Consider the following 22,354-nt stretch of genomic DNA (forward strand, 5'->3'; position numbering starts at 1 on the left):
TTAGTTCCCTGATCAGGGATCGAACCCATGTCCCATGCTTTGTAAGGCAGATTCTTTACCACTGGACCACCAGGCAAGTACCTATTTTTATTTTTTTTAAATGTTTATTTATTTATTTATGTGGCTGCATCAGGTCTTGGTTGTGGCGTGTGAGCTCTTTGTTGTGGCGTGTAGGCTTCTCTCTCATTGTGGCGTGTGGGTTCCAGAGTGTGCGAGCTCAGTAGTTGCGGCACATGGGCTCTCTAGTTGTGGTATGCAGGCTCTAGAGCATGTGGGCTTAGTTGTCCCGTGGTACGTGGGATCTTAGTTCCCCGACCAGGGATTAAACTGGTGTCCCCTGCATTGGAAGGCGGATTCTTTTTTTTTTTTTTTTTTTAAGTAAATTTATTTATTTATTTATTTATTTTTGGCTGCGTTGGGTCTTCATTGCTGTGCGCAGGCTTTCTCTAGTTGTGGCGAGTGGGGGCTACTCTTCGATGTGGTGCACAGGCTTCTCACTCTGGTGGATTCTCTTGCTGTGGAGCATGGGCTCTAGGTGTGTGGACTTCAGTAGTTATGGCATGTGGTCTCAGTAGTTGTGGCTCATGGGCTCTAGAGTGCAGGCTCAGTAGTTGTGGCACACGGGCTTAGTTGCTCTGCGGCATGTGGGATCTTCCTGGACCAGGGCTTGAACCCGTGTCCCCTGCATTGGCAGGTGGATTCTTAACCACTACGCCACCAGGGAAGTCCCCTGGAAGGCAGATTCTTAACTACTGGACCACCAGGGAAGTCCCTAGTATCCAGATTTTAGATGCCTGTGAAAATCTTGTCTATAGAATGGAGATGTAGGTTATTAATCAAACCACAAGTTTTAAAAAATAACTTCTCCTTAATCACATTGTTATGAAAATTGCAGTGACTTCAGTGATATATCCTTTGGCAAAAAAAGTAAAAAATTTATCACCCATTTTTCTTCTTCATTCCTGCACTGCCTTAGTGTTCACATTCTGTTCACCTAGTCTTACAGATATTCTCCCCCTACTCTGAGGCTTTACCCATTCTGAAATACATTCAAGAGTCTACCTACCTTTAGGGAATACTTCTCAACTTATTTTATGAGGGCAGTATTACCTTGATATCAAACCAGACAAAGACATAGAAAGAAAACTAGATCAATAACTTTTACGGATATAGACACAAAAATCTTCAAAAAAATACTAACAAACTGAATCTAGTAACATATATAAATGATTACAGACCATATACAAATGGATTTATCCCAGTGATGCAAGGTGGTTCCATATATCAAAAAGCAGTCAATGTAATACACCAAGTTAATAGAATATGAGACAAAAACCACACGATCATCTGAGACACTAAAGAAAAGTATTTGACAAAATCTAACACTGTGATTTAAAAAAGACAACTGACACCTAAACAAAGTAGGAATAGAAGGGAACATTCTCCATCTGATAAAGATTACCTATGAAAACCCCACAGCTAAAATCATACCTCATGGTGAGAGGCTGAATGATTTTCCCTACAACAGGAAAAAGACAAGAATGTTTGCTCTCACCACTTCTATTCAACCTGTATTGGAGATTCCAGGCAGGACAATTAGGTAAGAAAAAGAAATAAAGGTCATCTAGATTGGAAAGGAAGAAGTTAAAATTTCTGTTTGTAGTTGATATTATCTTGTATGTAGAAAATCCTAAGGAATCCACTTAGAAAAATACTAGAACTACTGAGTTCAGCAAGGTTGCAGTGAGCAAGACCAATATATTAAAATCAATTTCAATTGTATTTTTATACACTAGCGATGAGCAATCTGACAATGAAACTAAGAACAATTTCATTGATAGTGGCATCAAAAAGAACAAAATTCTTAGAAACACGTTTTTAAAATACAAAACGTATCATCTGAAAACTACATTGTTGAAAGCAATTAAAGAAGTTATAAATAAACTGAAAGATATTGCATGTTGATGGATTATAAAACTTAATATTGTCAAGATGGTAATACTATCCAAATTAATCTGTAGACTGAACACAGGCCTTATCAAAATCCCAACTGGTGTTTCTGCAAAATACACAAGCTGATCCTATAATTCCTATGGAAATTCAAAGGACCCAGAATAGCCAACAATCTTGAAAGAGAAGAACAAGTTAGAAGACTCACACTTCCTGATCTCAAAACTTATTACAAAGCTACAAAGACAGTGTGCTACTGGCATAAGGATAGACATATAGATCAATGGAACAGAATTGAGGTTATGGTCAGCTGGTTTTCAATAAGGGTGCCAAGACAATTCAATGAATTTAGAATAGTCTTTCTAACAAATGGTGCTGAGACAACTGGTTATTTGTCTGCAGAAGAATAGAGCTGTACCCCTATTGTACAACAACCACAAAAATAAATTCAAAATAGATTATAGACCTAAATGTAAGGGCTACGCTATACAATTCTTAGAAAAATATGTACTGGTCAATTGTCAACCTTGCATTAGGCAAAGCTTTTAAAATATGACACCCAAAGTATAAGCAACAGAAGAAAAATAGTCAGATTGGGCTTCATTAAAATTAAAAACTTTTGTGCTTCAAAGGAAACTATCAAGAAAGTTAAAAGACAACCCACGAAATTGGAGAAAATATTTGTGAATCATATATCCGTTAAACAGCTTGTATCTGGAAAGTGTTAGACATAAATAACTCAATGGACAGGATCTGAATGGACTTTCTGAATAGACATTTCTGTAAAGAATACGTGCAAATGGGTACTAAGCACGTAAAAAGATTCTTAACATCATTAGTCATTAAGGCAAATCACAACCACAGTGAGACACTACTTCATACACACTATGATGGCTTTAATCAAAAGACAATAAAATGTATTGGCAAGGATGTGAAGAAATCCAAACCCTTGTTCATTGTTGGTGGGAATGTAAAATGGTTCAGACCACTTTTGAAAACAGTTTGGTAGTCCCACAAATTGCTAAACACAGGTTACCACACAACCCATTAGTTCCACTTCTAGATATATATGGAAGAGAAAGGAAAACATGTCTATCACAGAATTGTAATTGAGTGTTCTCATAGCATTATTCATAATAGGCAAAAATTGGAAACAGCCCAGAATGCCCATCAACTGATGGCTGGATAAGTAACATGTGGTACATCCTTATAATGGACTATTATTCAGAAATAAAAAAGAATGAAATACTGATACATCCTAGAACATGGATGAACTTTGAAAACATTATGCTAAGTGAAAGAAGCCGGTCACAAAAGTTTACATATTGTATGATTCTATTTATGTGAAATGTCCAGAATAGGCAAAATTTTAAAAACAGAAAGTAGATTAGTGATTGCCTAGGGCTGAGAGAGACAGAATTTAGGAGTGTGTCTAAAGAATAAGACGTTCCTTTTAGGGTTGATGAAAATGTTCTAAAAATGATTATGGTGATGGTTGTACAATTTTGTAACCATACTAAAGCCCAGTAAATTTTAGGCTTTAAATGTGTGAATTTTATGGTATATAAATTATATTGCCATAAAGGTATTGAAAAGATTTACCTACTTTTCCAGAAAGAATATGTATCATTTGTCCTTTTAGTTTAAGTTCAAGCCCCCTCCGCCTTTTCAAAGTTTTCACTGATTAATAGCAATTTATCAATTTGATTATTCCTATTCTCCTAATTATACATTTAAAATTTATTTTAGTATTTCTGTTGGTTGTGTTTGCCCCTCATACTCATTAGCCATTGTATGTTTGTGTGTAGAGATTATGTCTAATGTCTGTTACCAGTATTAACCTCATCTCAATGCTATACTGGTGGATAACCTCTGGAAATCCAAATACTTATTGATTATTTAGTGAATCCTACTTTTAAGATGGTTACTATTCCTTTTATTCACTGTGATTCAGATGTACAATGGCTATAACACTATACTTTGTATGGGTTATAAAATGTAATTTATGTGTTTTAGGAAAGGATGTGCATAACTTATTCAAAGTCTTGCAAATATATACCTACATGTGGAGTTCATTGGTTTAAATATCATTAACAACAAAACATATTTGTTGAGCATGTAGTGTAATTAACTGCTCAGCTCTAGTAAGATAAAGTGTAGCAAATATACCTGTTCTTAATAATCTTACACTCTAATTGGGAGAGTGAGTTCAAAGACAATTGTGTAAAGTTCAGGATTAGGCCTAGTAAGCACTAAAATGAATTCCGGGCTCTCTGGAAGGCTGATATGGGCCAGACTTGAGAAAATCTTTGTGGAGGAATGAGACTTTCACATAGGCTTGTTAAAAAAACATTATTCTTGTTTTTTAGGTACAAAACTCAAAACATGATCAACGATATATATTACCAATGTTCAAAGCTGATTTGGTTAGAACTGGAATACAGTTGCCTGCAACATATTCCTGAGGAATTAGAAAAGTCAAAGTAATGGATAACAGAAAAGATCCTCCATTCTTCAATGAAGATAACGTGGGAGCATTTTACTACAGACTTCCTTTCTATGATACCATGGAGCTCTTCATTGAAACACTGACTGGAACATGTTTTGAGCTGATAGTTTCACGCTTTGAAGCTGTTATTTCTGTGAAAGCAAAAATTCGAAGATTGGAAGGTACTAGTCTTTCTTGTTTTGTAGGATATGAGGATTAAATTTGTCCTTCAACAGTGTATAATAACTTTTTAGCTTTTCTTATGGAGAAATGTCAAACCTACATGGAATTAGAAAGAAATGGAGAATGAATCCTTATATACCCACTACTCAGCTTCAACAGTTAGCAATTCATGAACTGTCTTTTTTCCATTCCTGCATTTCCCCCACTCTGTTCCCTTTCTACCAGATTCTTTTGAATCAAAGCAAATCCCTGGCATTATGTTAATGGTGTGAAATAATATTTTGAAATAGTTTTTCAACAGGTTATGATGATGTGAAGATTATGCAATAACTACCTTAACAGTGATAATTGAATTCCCTTTTATTGACCCTGTTTACTTTTTTAGAGCGCTTTGTGAATACTTTTTCTTTTTTTAATATGGAGATTTTCTGGGAAGAGTTTTTGGTTTACATTTACATAGATTTGAAGTTTCCTCAGTATAGCAGGGATACTGAATATTGTATAATGTCTCTTTTTTTTTGTATAATGTCTCTTTTATGGTTGGCGTATTTGTGAAAAGTGTTATAAATTACTTTGTGTTAAAATTAGTCTTTTTCTTTGTTCTTGGCAGATTTCTGAAATAAGTGGTATTTGCCATTTATAGTTGTTAAAATCCAGTAAAGACTAGAAAATTTTCCATATAACACTGAATGGATCTTTGCTTTTTGAGCCAGCTGGAACTTGCTTGTAATATAAAGGTAGAAACTAGCATGCCCTCCAGCTCAGTTTAAGTTCAGAATTATAGAAGGATGAGGAGGATTGGAATTTTTTATCCTTGTAAAGTCAAGGATCCTGGTATCTCAGCTTCTGAATATCTAGTAACTAAGTTCTATTGAAGTTAGTGACCAGCTGAGTCCAATGACCACATCAGTACACCCATTAATGGCACATGACGCTTTTCTCTCCCCAAATGATTTGGTGAGATACAGAGTCAGAATAGTTTATTTTGACTTTTCCTGCTCTTTTATTTATATGATGGTGTAATGATATCTTTTTAGGAGTGGTAAGATTTTTAAAAAACCCTCTTGTGTTCTAAGTAATCTCTGCATTTTTTCCTGCTTTCATGCATTTTGAATAATCTCTGTGCAGCAGAAGCACTCTAGAGGGCATCCTGTTTAGTTCTCTTAATGGCAGAAGAGTAGATTTGGGCTTAGGAAAGATTAGGGACTCGTCCAAGGGAAATATTTACTGACAGAGTTGGACCAGAGCCAAGATATAGGCTACTTGTCCTCTGTAGGAGGAGACATAGGGTAAAAGCAATGACTTTGTAGTTATTAGACAGTTGAAACCTAGTTTAGACATTTATAAAGTGAATATACTTATTGGGAGATTAAATGAGGTAATATGTAAAATCTCTACAGTCTTTGTCTGCTTGGGCTGTCACAACAAAATACCATAGACTGGGAGGCTTAAACAACAGAAATTTATTTTCTCACAGTTCCAGAGGCTGAAACTCTGAGATCAGGGTACCAGCATGATCAGGTTCTGGTGAGACTTTCTTCCTGACTTGTAGACAGGTTTGTTTTCACTGTGTCCTCACATGGGCATCTCTTCTTATAAGGGCTTGGATCCAACCATAAGGGCCTCACCCTCATGACCTCATCTAAACCTAATTATCTCCCAAAGGCCCCATCTCCGAATACCATCACTTTGAGGGTTAGGACTTCAAGATATAAATTTTGGGGGGATACAGTTCAGTCCATAGCACTTACTACTAGTGGTCAATAGATGTTAATTCCTGTTCCCATTTCCCATCCTTCTAGCCCTCACCCCTTCTTTCCCTCCTGTTCTCTAAACTTTTGTAACTTCTTGCAGCCCGTGGGCAGGGATAGTCACTCTATTCTTCAGGAGGCTTTAAGAGGGCATCCTTCATGTAAAATTAATTTTAATCCTTTTCTAGGTGATATTTCTATTTCTACCCAGGATGACATTTGAGGATAACATGGTGGGTAAGACTCTCCAAGATAAAAGGATATGGAGTAGCTAGGATAGGAAGACAGAGGTGACACTGTTCAGTTTAATCCTTCAGGGAAATGGTTGCCCTGCCAGACTGCTTTTCCTTTTGGGCAACTTTTGGGAAGCTGGGAACTAGAGCATAGTAGGAGATAGGAGGGTAGATGGAGGGGACTGCAGAGAAAGGGTTGAAGGAGTGTGCTGGATTAAGAATGATGAGGCTGTAGTACCTACAAGGGGACTTTAAATGGGCCTTGAAGGGACAGGAGCAACTGAAGCCAGACTGCTTTTCCTTTTGGGCAACTTTTGGGAAGCTGGGAACTAGAGCATAGTAGGAGATAGGAGGGTAGATGGAGGGGACTGCAGAGAAAGGGTTGAAGGAGTGTGCTGGATTAAGAATGATGAGGCTGTAGTACCTACAAGGGGACTTTAAATGGGCCTTGAAGGGACAGGAGCAACTGAAGCCAGACTGCCTGATTTCAGATTACCAACTGAGTAAATTACTTAACCTCTCTTTACCTCAGTTGTGCTCATTTAAAATGGGACTAATAATAGTACCTAGTTCAGAGTTGTCCTCAGGATTAAATGAATTCAATGAAAAGCATTTAGCAGAGCATCTGTGCTCTTTATCAGGGGAAAATGGTTAATCTGTGGAGATAGTACATGGTACTCAGAGGATAGGGATTTGGAAAGAAAAAATGTGCCAAGAAATGTAAGGGATTATTGTCAGCTGGTTTTTTATTGCCGTGGGCAGTGGATTCCCTGGACTTGCCATCAAATCATTGGCATTACCGCTCCCTAATAAAGATTTCTCTTCCATACACGGGATAAGATTGTTTCCCTGGCCAACTTTATGAGTTGGGGGGACCATGTTAATAGTTCTGGCCAGTGAGCTATGAATGGAAGTCTCCGTCAGCCTGGGTCTCTGAGTGACTATAGTGAGCAGAGCCCTCCTGACATGCAGTAGACATGTAACTTGAGCAAAAAATAAATCTTTGTCTTAAGCCATTGACATTTTGGGGATGGTTTGGGGTAAGTTCAATATAACCTACTTTATTTTGCCTGATACAGTATCAACTAGGGATCCATTTTTTTCACTTTATAAATAATTGGCTATATAAATACCACTTATTGAATTAGTCTAGTCTTTTCTCACTAAAGTAATTTCATACCTGTCATGTATTACATTTTTATATGCACACAACTCTTAATCACCTGATGTGTCCCCCTATGCCAAAATTATACTGTCTTACTTATTGTAATATAATTTATAAGTTTTGATAGCTGATTGTGTCCATACATATTAAGGATTATGTCGTCTTGGAGAACTGACCCCTTTATCACTAGGTAATGCCGCTCTTTATCTTGGATATTTTTCCTTGCTCTGTAGCCTGTTCTGTCTGCAATTAATATAGCTACTCTAGGTTTTTTTTTTTTGATTAACACTAGCATAATATATCGTTTTCCATCCCTTTACTTCTTTTTCTCTCAGCTTTATTGAGGTATAATTGACAAATAAAATTGTGTCCATCCCTGTACTTTTTTTTATATCCAGCTATATTACTATTTATTTATTTTATTTTATTTTATTTTTTTAACATCTTTATTGCAGTATAATTGCTTTACAATGGTGTGTTAGTTTCTGCTTTATAACAAAGTGAATCAGCTATACATATACATATATCCCCATATCTCGTCCCTCTTGCGTCTCCCTCCCTCCCACCCTCCCTATCCCACCCCTCTAGGTGGTCACAAAGCACCGAGCTGATCTCCCTGTGCTATGCGGCTGCTTCCCACTAGCTATCGGTTTTACATTTGGTAGTATATATATGTCCGATGTGGCACATATATACAATGGAATATTACTCAGCCATAAAAAGAAATGAAATTGAGTTATCTGTAGTGAGGTGGATGGACCTAGAGTCTGTCATACAGAGTGAAGTAAGTCAGAAAGAGAAAAACAAATACCTTATGCTAACACATATATATGGAATCCAAAAAAAAAACATGGTCATGAAGAACCTAGGGACAGGACGGGAATAAAGACGCAGACCTACTAGAGAATAGACTTGAGGACATGGGGAGGGGGAAGGGTAAGCTGGGACAAAGTGAGAGAGTGGCATGGACATATATACATCCCTCTACTTTTTTTTTTTTTTTTTTTGGTACGCGGGCCTTTCACTGTTGTGGCCTCTCCCATTGCGGAGCACAGGCTACGGACGCGCAGGCTCAGCAGCCATGGCTCATGGGCCTAGCCGCTCCGTGGCATGTGGGATCTTCCCAGACCAGGGCACGAACCCGTGTCCCCTGCATCAGCAGGCGGACTCTCAACCACTGCGCCACCAGGGAAGTCCCTACATCCCTCTACTTTTAATCTGTATATATATCTTTATATTTAAAGTGGATTTCTTATAGACAACATATAGTTGGGTCTTGTTTTTTGATCCACTCTATCTCTGTCTTTTAATTGGTTTATTGAGGCAATTGATGTTTAAAATGATTACTGATATAGTTGAATTAATAACTACCATATCTGTTACTATTTTCTACTCATTGCCCTTATTCTTTGTTCCTTCTTTAATGCTTTTTTTCTTTATGTAGATCTATATCATTTTCCTTTTCTCTGAAGAACTTCATTTCCTGCAAGGCAGTTGTACTAGGAACAAATTATCTCAAATTTTGTTTATCTGAGAAACTCTATTTCTCCTTCACTTTTGAAGGATAATTTCATAGGGTACAGAATTCTAGGTTGGTGGTCTTTTTCTTTCAATGCTTTAAATATTTTACTCCACTCTCTTTTTGCTTATAGGATATTGGGTAAGAAGGTTCCTGTAATTATTATCCATATGGTTTTTCCTCTGTCTTCTTTGAAGATTTTCTTTGTCTTTGCTTTTCTGAAGTTTGCTATAACATGCCTAGGTATAGATTTTAAAATTTTTATCCTATTTGGTGTTCTCTGAGCTTCCCAATCCGTGCTTTGGTGTATCTTATTAATTTTGGAAAATTCTGGGTCATTATTACTTAAACTATTTCTTCTGTTCCAATTTTCTCTTTCTTCTAGTATTCCAGTTACACCTTTTGAAAAATTTCCATAGTTCTTTGATGTTCCTTTTTTTAAAAATTCTTGGGCTTCCCTGGTGGCGCAGTGGTTGAGAGTCCGCCTGCCGATGCAGGGGACACGGGTTCGTGCCCCGGTCCGGGAGGATCCCACATGCTGCGGAGCGGCTGGGCCCGTGGGCGATGGCCACTGAGCCTGCGCGTCCGGAGCCTGTGCTCCGCAACGGGAAAGGCCACAACAGTGAGAGGCCCGTGTACCGCAAAATAAATAAATAAATAAATAAATAAATTCTTTTTTCTCTTTACATTTTGATTTGAGAAGTTCCTGTTGACATTTCTTTCAGTTCACTGATTCTTTCCTTGCCATACCCAGTCTGCTGATGAGTGAGCCTGTCAAAGGCATATCTTTTTCCATCCCTTTACTTCTTTTTTCCCCAGCTTTATTGAGCTTCCTTTTGCTTATATGTAATACACATGCATTTGAGATTTATTCATATTGTTCCATATATCAATAGTTCATTCTGTTTATGGTTGAGTAGTTTTCCATTGTATGGATATACTACACTTATTCATTCCCAAGTTGAGGGACACTTCAGTTTTTGGTGATTTTGAATAAAGCCGTTTTAACTTTCATGTACAGTTTTTTATGGGTGCATTTGTTTTCGTTTCACCTGTGTCAGTACCTAGGAGTGGAATTGCTGAGTTGTGTAGTAAGTGTTTTTTTAATTTAATACAGAACTCCAAACTCTTCCAGAGTGGCTGTACCCTTTTGTATTCCTGTGAGTAATGTCTAAAAGTTCTAGTTCTTCTGTATCATCAGAACATGGTATTGTTTGAATTGTTTTTGTTTTTGTTTCTTTTTTGCCATTTTAATAGATATTGGTGATATCTCATTGTGGTTTTAACTTGCAACGCCCTAATGATTTTGAGAATATTTTTATTTGCCTATGATTTATGTCTTCCTTGGTGAAGTTTCTATTCAATCTTTGCCCATTTAAAAAAATTAAGTTGTTTGTTTTCTTGTTACTATGTTTTGAAAGTCCTAGTGTTTTAAAATTTTTATTACGCTTCCTTGTGTCTTCTTTGACTCCTGAATTTTTTAGAAGTATAGTTTTATTTCCATACTTAGGGGAATTTAAAAAATTTCTTATTTTTTTTTTTTTTTTTTTGTGGTACGCAGGCCTCTCACTGTCGTGGCCTCTCCCGTTGCAGAGCACAGGCTCCAGACGCGCAGGCCCAGTGGCCATGGCTCACAGACCCAGCCGCTCCGCGGCATGTGGGATCTTCCCAGACCGGGGCACGAACCCGTGTCCCCCGCATCGGCAGGTGGACTCTCAACCCCTGCACCACCAGGGAAACCCCAAAATTTCATTTTATTATCACAAATTTAATTGCAGGTGGTTGAAGTAAATAGAATATTTATGGTAAATATGGTATTTATACGTACAGTTTTCTTTGAATCTTATAGCAGCCTGGGGCACTTTAAAAATTCATATGTGGTGTAGAAGAAACAGGAAGAAAAAAAGTGATGAGATGAATTAATAATATTACAAGTTCAAGTGTACCTAAGCACAGTGGGAAGTTGGCTCAGAGATAAATCTTTGTTCCACAAACCCCACAACCACCATGTTTTTGATTTGTTTTGTTTTCGCACCTACTATCTGGCACTACAAGATGCTCTGGGATCATCTTGTATATTTCCTGCCTTGTCTTAGAACCAGCCATTTCTCCAAGGAGCTCTCATTCCTTTTTGGGAATATGGTATTAAAAACCAGGATCTGGGCATGATAATTGACTTTTCAGCAGCAGTAATAGAAACCAGAAGACAGTGGAATATTATCTTCACAGTGCTGAGAGATATAACAATCTCTACCTAGAATTGAATTTAACTTTCAAGGATGAGGCTGAAATAAAGACATTTGCAGAAAAAAACAAAACTTGAATTTCCCAACAACAAACTCTTGCCAAAGGAACTTATGAAGTATATATCTTAGAAGGCAAATGATCCATAAAGGAAGTTGATGATGCAAGATGGAAGATGGAATGGCACATTTGTGGGTTAATCTAAATATACATTTACTTAATAAAACAATGATATGTGAAGGTTTGAAAAAATTCTGGTAACAGTGACATGTAAATCAAGGTGGAGTTGTTTATAACGGAAGTGGTAAGGCTCTCAGCTTTGTTCATGAGGAGGATAAAGATGTGATTAGCTTTAGACGTGATCATTTAAATTTCTAAATTCATCACTAGAGATTAGAAATAGAATTATATAAATTCCAAATGACAGAAGTGCCTCACCCTTTCCCATCTGTCTGAATTAATACATAAAGGAGGCAAATAGTTAAAGCAGAACAGTTAGAAAGCACAAAATAAGATAGTAAAAATGAATTGAAATATGTCAGTAATCCCCCAAATGTAAAGTGGATAAAACTTTCTAATTGAAAAGCCACCATTGACAGACTGGTTAAAAAAATACATATGAAATGCTGTTTGCAAGAGACCTAATCTAAAATGTAAGGACCTCAAAATGTTGAAAGCAGAAGAATTGAAAAAGATATACCAGGAAAATACTAACCTGAAGAAAGCTGGTGTTTCTGTATTAAGAAAGTTGTTATGTAAAATACATTTCAAAGTGAAACATGTGAACAAGTCACGTAGAGGGATGTTCATAGTAGTCTTGTTGATAATTTCAAAAATCTAGCAACAACTTGAATGACTACACTAGAATGGATAAGTTGTGGTATATGTAAATATATGTGTCATATAGTGGAATCAAATTCTATGAAATAGTTGACAACAGGGAAAACTAATGTAATAGTAGCTTCATACACGACATGGATAAATTAAAAACAATGGTGAATAAAAAAAGCAAAACAGGGGCTTCCCTGGTGGCGCAGTGGTTGAGAATCCGCCTGCCGATGCAGGGGACATGGGTTCGTGCCCCGGTCTGGGAAGATCCCACGTGCCGCGGAGCGGCTGGGCCCGTGAGCCATGGCCGCTGAGCTTGCGTGTCCGGAGCCTGTGCCCCGCAACGGGAGAGGCCCCAACAGTGAGAGGCCCGCGTACCGCAAAAAAAAAAAAAAAGCAAAACATAGATGAATACATATACTATGATCCACTTATATAAAGATCAAAAAGGGACAAAGAAACAATACCACACTGAAGTAAAGCACTAACAAAAAGCAGAGGGATAATTCATACCTAATTCAGAATGATGATTACCCCTGGGTGGAAGGAAGAGGATGCAGTTGGGGAGAAGCATGAAGATTGTTTTTTCTATGTATCCTTCTCAACACTTGGTATGGTCAGTCTTTTTTAGTCGTTCTAATAGGCATGTAGTGATATCTTATTGTGGTTTTAATTTGCATTTCCCTAATGACTAGTGATATTGAGCATCTTCATGAACTTGTTTGCCATCCTTATATATTCTTTGTTAAAGTATCTATTCAGTTCTTTTACCCATTTAAAAATCTGGTTGTTTTCTTGTTGTTTTGAGAATTATTTATTCTGAATACAGGTTTTTAATCAGATACACATTTTGCTGAGATTTTCTCCCAGACTGTGGCTTGTCTTTTTATTCTCTTAACAGTACCTTTTGAAGTGAAAATGTTAATTTGGCTGAAATGCAATTTGTCAAATTTTTAAAAAATGGATATGGATGTCGTATCTAAGAAATCTTTGTCAATCTGAGGTCACAAAAAATTTCTTCTATATTTTCCTGTAAAGCTTCAGTTGCATTAGTGCTTTTTTTTTTTTTTTTTTTTTTTGCCACGCTACGTGGCAGGCGAGATCCTAGTTCCCTGACCAGGGATCAAACCCACACCCCCTACGTTGGAAGCACGGAGTTTCAACCACTGGACCACCAGGGAAGTCCCAATGACATTGATTTTTAAAATATTAAACCAGCATTCCTGGAATTCACTTTATTTGTTCCTGTTGTTTTATCTTTATAATATATTGTTTAATTTTGTTTGTTAAAACTGTGTTAGAATATTTGTATCTTTGTTTATGAAGGAATACTGATTTTATTTTGTAATGTCTTCTTTAGTTTTGGTATCAGGGCAATAGTGTCCTCATTGAATGAACTGGGACTATTCCTTCCTTTGCAATTTTTAGATAGTAGAATTGGTGTTATATCCTCAACTGTGAAACTATCTCTTTAATAAATATAGGGCTATTCAGGTTATCTTTTTCTTCTTGAGTGAGCTTGGGTAGCTTGTATCTTTTAAGGATTTTGTTGATCTGTTTGTTGAATTTTATTGGCGTAGAGTTCATAATATTCTTTTATTCTTTCAATATCTGTGGAATCTGTAATGATGTCACCCTTTCATTCCTAGTACTTGCATATTGCATATTATTTTAAAAAATCAGTCTTTATTAATTTAATGAATTTCTTAAAGAATCAGATTTTGTTTCCATTGATTTTTCTCTATTTTTCTGTTTTCCATTTCATTGATTTTTGTTTTGTTTTTTTTCACACACACACACTGTATTTTATTTTTGCAAGAGATAAATAAACTGATACCAAGCATTGTAAATGGATGACCACAACAAAAGCAACAGTGATTGCAATTACCAAACACGAAACACCCTCATACTATGTCATAATATTGACATTCAGTCCAGTAATCCTCCACTGTAACAGCTCCTTTACTTTGCAGTGATAATTGATTTGTATATTTTTTGCCTCTGAGTCCTTGTGGGATTTTTTTTTGTTTTTATTCAAACAGAAAGTCACAAAAATTATAATCATCCTCATCAGTTCACTCAGTCCCATGTAATTAATTTTTTTTCATCTTGATCTTTTGTTAGCACTTTTATGAATTCATCAGTTTTCCATTAGAGTTCTGAAAATGCTTATTCATTCAGTTCAGCAGTATAGTCAGTTACCAGAAACCTGTACCTGTCAGAGTCTTTTCCATGAATTCCTTGAAGATGAAACCCTTTTATAGGAACAATTTTGCAAAAGCATCAGAGTACACCCAGAACTGTCTATAAATGACAAAAGACACAAAAATGACCACGGTTAAGGGGCTTCCCTGGTGGCACAGTGGTTGAGAGTCTGCCTGCCGATGCCAGGGACACGGGTTTGTGCTCCGGTCCGGGAAGATCCCACATGCCGCAGAGCGGCTGGGCCCGTGAGCCATGGCCGCTGAGCCTGCGCATCCGGAGGCTGTGCTCCGCAACGAGAGAGGCCACAACAGTGAGAGGCCCGCGTACCGGAAAAAAAAAAAAAAAAAAAGACCACAGTTAAAGATTTGATGAAAGTTCATAATAATGCAATTGACAAGGAAATTTAGTTATTTCTGAGATATACATTTTAAAGTAATAACTAGAATTATGACTTATAACATTATACCAGAACATATAAGATTTTTAGAAATTTCATGTAATGTCTGAAACATTTATGTTAACATATTGCCATACAAATAACCCAAAGAAAGTTTAGTATTACTTGTTTTTTTCTTTGTTTGTTTTTTTATGCTGCAGGTTCTTATTAGTCATCAATTTTACATACATCAGTGTATACATGTCAATCCCAATCACCCAATTCAGCACACCACCATCCCCACCCCACCGTGGTTTTCCCCCCTTGGTGTCCATACAGTTGTTCTCTACATTTGTGTCTCAGCTTCTGCCCTGCAAACCGGTTCATCTGTACCATTTTTCTAGGTTCCACATACATGCTTTAATATACGATATTTGTTTTTCTCTTTCTGACTTACTTCACTTTGCATGACAGTCTCTGGGTCCATCCACATCTCAACAAATGACTCAATTTCGTTCCTTTTTATGTCTGAGTAATATTCCATTGTATATATGTACCACAACTTCTTTATCTGTTTGTCTGTTGATGGGCATTCAGGTTGCTTCCATGACCTGGCTGTTGTAAATACTGCTGCAATGAACAATGTTATTGGCTTACTTTATTAACAATGTTTTGGCTTACTTTGGGTTTAATTTACTCTTTTTCTAATTTCTTGAGACTAAGGTTATTGATCCGATCCATTTCTTCTTATGAAATATTGGTAGGTAGTGCTTTAAGTTTCCTCCTAAGTACTGTCTTATTGGTATTCCATACACTTTGATATGTTGTGTTTTCATTTTCATTAAGTTCAAATTATTTTCTAATTTTCCTTTTGATGCCTTTTTTGATCCATGGGTTATTTAGAAATATGTTGTTTAGTTTCTAAAAATTTGGGGAATTTCTAGAAATGTTTCTGATATTGGCTTATAATTTAATTCTACTGCATGATTTTGATTCTTTTAAAATTTAGGAACTAGTATTATGGTCCAGAATATTGTCTGTCTTGGTAAATGTTACCTATGCACTTGAGAAGAATGTGCATCCTGTTATTGATGTGTGGCATGTTCTATAAATGTCAGGGCAATTTCTGTGATAGTGTTCTATATGTTCTTTTTGATTGTCTACTTATTCTGTCAACTGTTGGGAGAGGAGTATTGAAATCTCCAACTATAATTGTGGATTTATCTTTTTCTCCTTCCAATTCTGTCAGCCTCTATGTCATGTTCTTTGAAGCTCTGTTATTAGGTGCATACATTTTTAGGATTTTATGTCCTCTTGACTTCACTGATCTCTTCATCATTATAAAATGACATTCTTTATCCTTGGTAATAATTTTTGCCCTGAAATCTACTTTATGTGATATTAATATCATCACTCCAGATTTTTTTTGACTAGTGGTCAGCATAAAATATGTTTTTCCATCCTTTTACTTTTTTTTTTTTTCTTTTTTGTGGCACGTGGGCCTCTCACTGTTGTGGCCTCTCCCATTGCGGAGCACAGGCTCCAGACGCGCAGGCTCAGCGGCCATGGCTCACGAGCCCAGCCGCTCCGCGGCATGTGGAATCCTCCCGGACCAGGGCATGAACCCGTGTCCCCTGCATCGGCAGGCGGACTCTCAACCACTGTGCCACCAGGGAAGCCCCATTCTTTTACTTTTAATCTATTTATATCTTTATATTTAAGGTGCCTATTTCTTGCAGACAGCATATAATTGAGCCTTGCTTTTTATTTTTATATTTTTGTTAATCCAATCTGTGTCTGCCTCTTAACTTGCAGTTTTTAGACCATTTTATTTGACTATAGGTGTGATTAGGTTTTAGTTCATCATTTTATTATTTGTCTTCTATTTGTTGCGTCTGTTCTTTGTTCACTTTTTCCTCTTTTCCATATTTGTTTTGGATTAATTGAGTATTTGGTATGATTCCATTTTGTTCTCTTTTGTTGGCTTATCGATTATAACTCTTTATCCTGACATTTTAGCTGTTGCTTTAGTGGTCTGTAATATACATCTTTAACTTACCATTCTATCTTCAAGTAATATACCACTTCACATATCTTATAGGAACCTTACAATATTGTACTTTCATTTCTCCCCTCTTGGCCTTTATACTATTATTGTCATGCATGTTCTTTTGCATATGTTGTGAACCCCATAATACATTGTTATTTTTGCTTGAACAGTCAATTATCTTTAAAAATGCTTAAACAGTATTAAAAACTACTTCTTTGTATAGTTACCATTTTTTTTTTTTTCTTTTTGCGGTATGCGGGCCTCTCACTGTTGTGGCCTCTCCCGTTGCGGAGCACAGGCTCCGGATGCGCAGGCCCAGCGGCCATGGCTCACGGGCCCAGCCGCTCCGCGGCATATGGGATCCTCCCAGACCGGGGCACGAACCCGTATCCCCTGCATCGGCAGGCGGACTCTCAACCACTGCGCCACCAGGGAGGCCCTAGTTACCATTTTTTATGCTCTCCATTCCTTTATATAGATACAGATTTTCACTTGGTATCATTTTTCTTTTTCCTGAAGGACTTCTCTTTTTTGTTTTTTTTTGAAGGACTTCAACATTTGTTGTAGTGTGGGTCTGCTAGTGATGAATTTTTCTGCCTTTGTATGTCTGAAACATCATAGTTCACTTTTTTTTACATTTAAAAATTGGGATAAAATTTACATAATATAAAATTCACCATTTTAAAGTATACAGTACAGTGCTTTTTAGTATATTCACAGTGTTGTGTATTAATCACCACTATCTAATTCCAGAAAATTTCTGTCCCCCAAAAAAGTAACCTTGTAATTCCAAATTTACTTCAACCCACCTTTCCCTGGCATGTACTGATTTTTCTGACTCTGGATTTGCCTATTCAGGACATTTCATGTAAACAGAATCACGTGATATGTGGTTTCTTTCACTTAGCATAATGTTTTCAAGTTGCATTCAAGTTGTAGTATGTACTTTATTCCTTTAAGGTCTCAATAATACTCCATTGTAATGCATATACATTTATTTAACCATTTATCAGCCAATGGATATTTAGCTGGTTTCTGCTTTTTGACTATTATGAATAATGCTGTGATGAGTGTTTATGTACAAGTTTTTGTTTGAACGTATGGTTTCAGTTCACTTGGGTATATACTGAAGAATGGAATTGCTGGATCCTATGGTGGCTGTGTATTTAACAATTTGAAGCACTGCTGAACTTTTTCACAGTGGGTGCACCATTTTACATTGTCACAACCAGTGTGTAAGAGTTCCAGTCTCTCCACATTTTTACCAATGCCTGTTATTTTCCAAATTTCTTTTTTTATTATAACTGTCCTAGTAGGTGGGAAATTGGTATCTCATGATTTTGATTCATACTTCCCTAATGACTAAAGATATTGAGCATTATGTGTGTGCTTATTGGCCATCATTTTTGGAGAAATGTCTGTCCAAATCCTTTGCCCATTTTTAAGTGGATTATGTATTTTTTTAATTGTATTGTTATAATAGTTCTTTATTTGAAATGCTAGACTCTCATCAGGTTTATGAAAAGACATACCACATTTGCTTCTGTGGGTTATCCTTTCACTTTCTTTTTTTTTTTTTGGAAGATGTTGGGGGTAGGAGTTTATTAATTAATTTATTTATTTTTGCTGTGTTGGGTCTTTGTTTCTGTGCGAGGGCTTTCTCTAGTTGTGGCAAGCGGGGGCCACTCTTCATCGCAGTGCGCAGGACTCTCACTATCGCAGCCTCTCTTGTTGCGGAGCACAGGCTCCAGATGCGCAGGCTCAGTAGTTGTGGCTCACGGGCCTAGCTGCTCCGTGGCATGTGGGATCCTCCCAGACCAGGGCTCAAACCCGTGTCCCCTGCATTAGCAGGCAGATTCTCAACCACTGTGCCACCAGGGAAGCCCTCCTTTCACTTTCTTGATGGGGTCCTTTCATGCTCAAAAGTTGTAAATTTTCTTGAAATCCAACTTAGATTTTTTTTCATTTGTTGCTTATGATTTTGGTGGCATTTAAAAAATTATTTTTGAGACATAATTGACCTACAATATTTTATTAATTTTATGTGTACAACATAAAGATTATATGTGTATCCTGAGATGATTACCACAATAATTTTAGTTAATGTCCATCACCAAACATAGTTATAATTTTTTTCTGCAGATGAGAATTTTTAAGATCTACTCTCTTAGCAACTTTCAAACATACAGTGCAGTATTAACTATACCCACCAAGCTGTACGTAATATTGCTAGGACTTATTTATCTTATAGGTGGAAGCTTGTACCTTTTGACCACTTTCACCCGTTTTACACAACCCCTACACCCTGCCTCTGGCAAACACCAGTCTGTTCTTTGTGCCTATGAGTTTTTTTTTAATTCAAATAAATGATATCATACAATATTTTTCGTCTCTGATTTACTTCACTTAGCGTAATGTCCTCAAGGTCCATCTGTGTTGTCACAAATAGCAAGTTTCCTTCTTTTATGGCTGAACAGCATTCCATTGTATATATATATATACACCATGGTTTCTTTATCCATTCATCTGTCAGTGGACACTTAGGTTGTTTCCATGTGTTAGCTAGTGTAAATAAAGTGAACATGGGGGTGCAGATATCCTTTTGAGATAGTAGTTTCATTCTCTTCTGATGAATACCCAGAAGTGGAATTGCTGGATATATGGTAGTTCTATTTTTAATTTTTTGAGGCACCTCCATACTGTTTTCCATAGTGGCTGAACCAATTTATATTCCCACCAACAGTGTACAAGATTTCCCATTTTTCCACATCCTTGCCAACACTTGTTATTTGTTGTCTTTTTGATGATAGACATTCTAACAGGTGTGAGGTGAATTCTCATTGTGGTTTTGATTTGCATTTCCCTAAGGATTAGTGCTGTCAAGCACCTTTTCATGTACCTGTTGGCATTCATATGTCGTCTTAGGAAAAATGTCTATTCAGATCCTTTACCCATGTTTAAATAAGATTTTTTTATTTTGAGTTATATGAGTTCTTTATATATAATTTTTGATATTTACCCTTTATCAGATTTATGATTTGCAAATATTTTCTCCAATCTTGTAGGTTGCCTTTTCATTTGCAATGTCTCGTTTTCATTTTCATTTTATTTATTTGAGTCCTGTCTCTTCTTTTTGGTGAATCTGGCTAAAGGTTTGTATATTTTGTTTATCTTTTTAAAAAAACTCAGCTCTTTCACTGATCTTTTCTACTGTCTTTCCCTCCTCTCCCCCCATTTTTATTGAGATATAATTGACATACAGCACTGTATGTTTAAGGTATACAGCATAATGATTTTACTCATATGCAGCACGAAATGATAACCACAGTAAGTTTAGAGAAAATCATCTCATGTAAATGCAAAATTAAAGAAATAGGGAAAAATTGTTTTCCTTGTGAAGAGAACTCCTAGGATTTACTCTCTTAATAGCTTTTGTATGTAACATATATGAATCTGTAGATTGTCTTGGATAGTCTGGTCATTTTAACAGTATATATTCTTCTAATCTATGAGCCTGGTGTATCTTTCCATTTGTTTGTGTTGTCTTCAGTTTCTTTAATCAGTGTCTTACAGTTTTCTGATACTGGTCTTTTACCCCCTTAGTTAGATTTATTCCCAGATATTTTATTTTTGATGTGCTTATAGATGTAATATTCTTTTTTTTTTTTTTTGCGGCACGCGGGCCTCTCACTGTTGTGGCCTCTCCCACTGCAGAGCACAGGCTCCGGATGCGCAGGCTCAGTGGCCATGGCTCACGGGCCCAGCCGCTCCGCAGCATGTGGGATCTTCCCGGACAGGGGCACGAACCTGTGTCCCTTGCATCGGCAGGCGGACTCTCAACCACTGAGCCACCAGGGAAGCCCTGTTACGTTGTTTTTAATCCAGTTCTAAAGTTTTTTTTTTTTTTAAATGCAATAATACTGTACAATACTGGTTGAATGTAAATAATTTGAGTATTACCTACCCAAATTGCTTTATTTAGTTATCCTGGTGAAATCCTGTAATTTTGATTGAAAATATGACCAGAGCGTATTAAAATTTTTTTAATATTAAAATACTTTTAATGTGAAATAATTTCTAGGTTAAAAGCCTTTCCTTACTGGCATTCTTTTTTAACTGGAAGCAAAAAAAGTGAACTGTTCCCATTTGGGAGATATATGTATATCCACCTCCTCGGCCCATGTGGGCTGTATTCCATAATGATCTTTTGGAACATTTGGTGAACGTTCAGTAGACATTCAGGTCTACTAACAGGCAACACTACTTAAACATACACCTAGACAGCTACTTTTGCTTTATGGAGACTGATTTTCTAGAGACTGATTAGCATAAAGGTTGAGTGCAGTCTCTGGAGTTAGCCTGCTGGGGCTTTACATTTCTAATCCACATACTCTCTGGGTGTCACTTAATCTCTCAGTGCTTCAGTTTTATCATCTGTGAAATAAGCATAATGGTGATGCCTGCTTCACAAGATTATTGTTGTTGCAGTTAAATTATGGTAATACAGGTCAAGCATTTGTAACAGTGCCTGGCTTATAATAATAAACGCTAACACATAGAGCACTTACTGCTATTATTCTAGTCAACTTATTCTATAGTATCACAAGCAAAAGTAATTTGAGAAGGCAGTATGTGAGATATTTGAAAAAGATATTCATCAACATCAGTATCTGTAGCCATTAAATGTTCTATTGAGTAGATAATGCTCACTCTCTGGCTAGTAGTCTTTGGGCATTCAAATGTGCAGTTTGCAAGAAAAAAAAAAGTTTATGCTGGAGTATGGAATCTGCCTTAACATTCCTTTAACATCACAGAAATGCAAAGAAACTGTCTAGTAGACCATAATTTTCAGCATTGAAAATTGCCCATAATATACTTTTTATTAAAGATTGAATTATTCTTTAATTAGTGTTCAGACTCTGCAAAAAAGTATGTCAATATGCAGTTATGGACTATAATCACATTCAAACATTAGGGTGGAAGGAATTTTCTAATATATTAATGTTTTATGGGAAATTATATTCTGTGCCCTGTTTCAGGATTATTGACCTTTCTCTTTGGAAGAATATGAAAGATGCTATCTGAATCACTAAATAAACTCACATATAAACAATCATTATTCCCTGTGGACATGTTATTCTGGGAACAGACTTTTAGAATACAAAATTTTAGGGGCAAATAAGCTAAATTAAATGTTCCATATATTTTTAAATTTAGATTTAATTGACATATTAGTTCTGGGGTACAACATAATGATTTGATATTTGTATATAAAGTTGGCCCTATGTATCCTCTGGTTCTGCATCTGAGGATTTAACCAACTGTAGATCGAAATTATTGGGGAAAAAAAATCCAGAAAGTT

The 22,354-nt window shown here is 36.5% G+C and overlaps 1 protein-coding gene across 1 annotated transcript in view; it reads left to right on the forward strand.

Moving 5' to 3' along the window:
- ZFAND4 (zinc finger AN1-type containing 4) overlaps positions 1-22,354 on the forward strand; it is an 80,224-nt gene that overhangs the window by 16,854 nt on the left and 41,016 nt on the right. The window contains exon 2 of the mRNA XM_082604768.1: positions 4,320-4,620. Within this exon, the coding sequence (XP_082460894.1) occupies positions 4,437-4,620 (184 nt within the window). The 5' untranslated portion in view covers positions 4,320-4,436. The remainder of the gene's footprint in view (positions 1-4,319; positions 4,621-22,354) is intronic.

This window comes from Mesoplodon mirus (assembly GCF_964341445.2).
Source record: "Mesoplodon mirus genome assembly, chromosome: 2".
In the NCBI taxonomy this organism is placed as follows: domain Eukaryota; kingdom Metazoa; phylum Chordata; class Mammalia; order Artiodactyla; family Ziphiidae; genus Mesoplodon; species Mesoplodon mirus.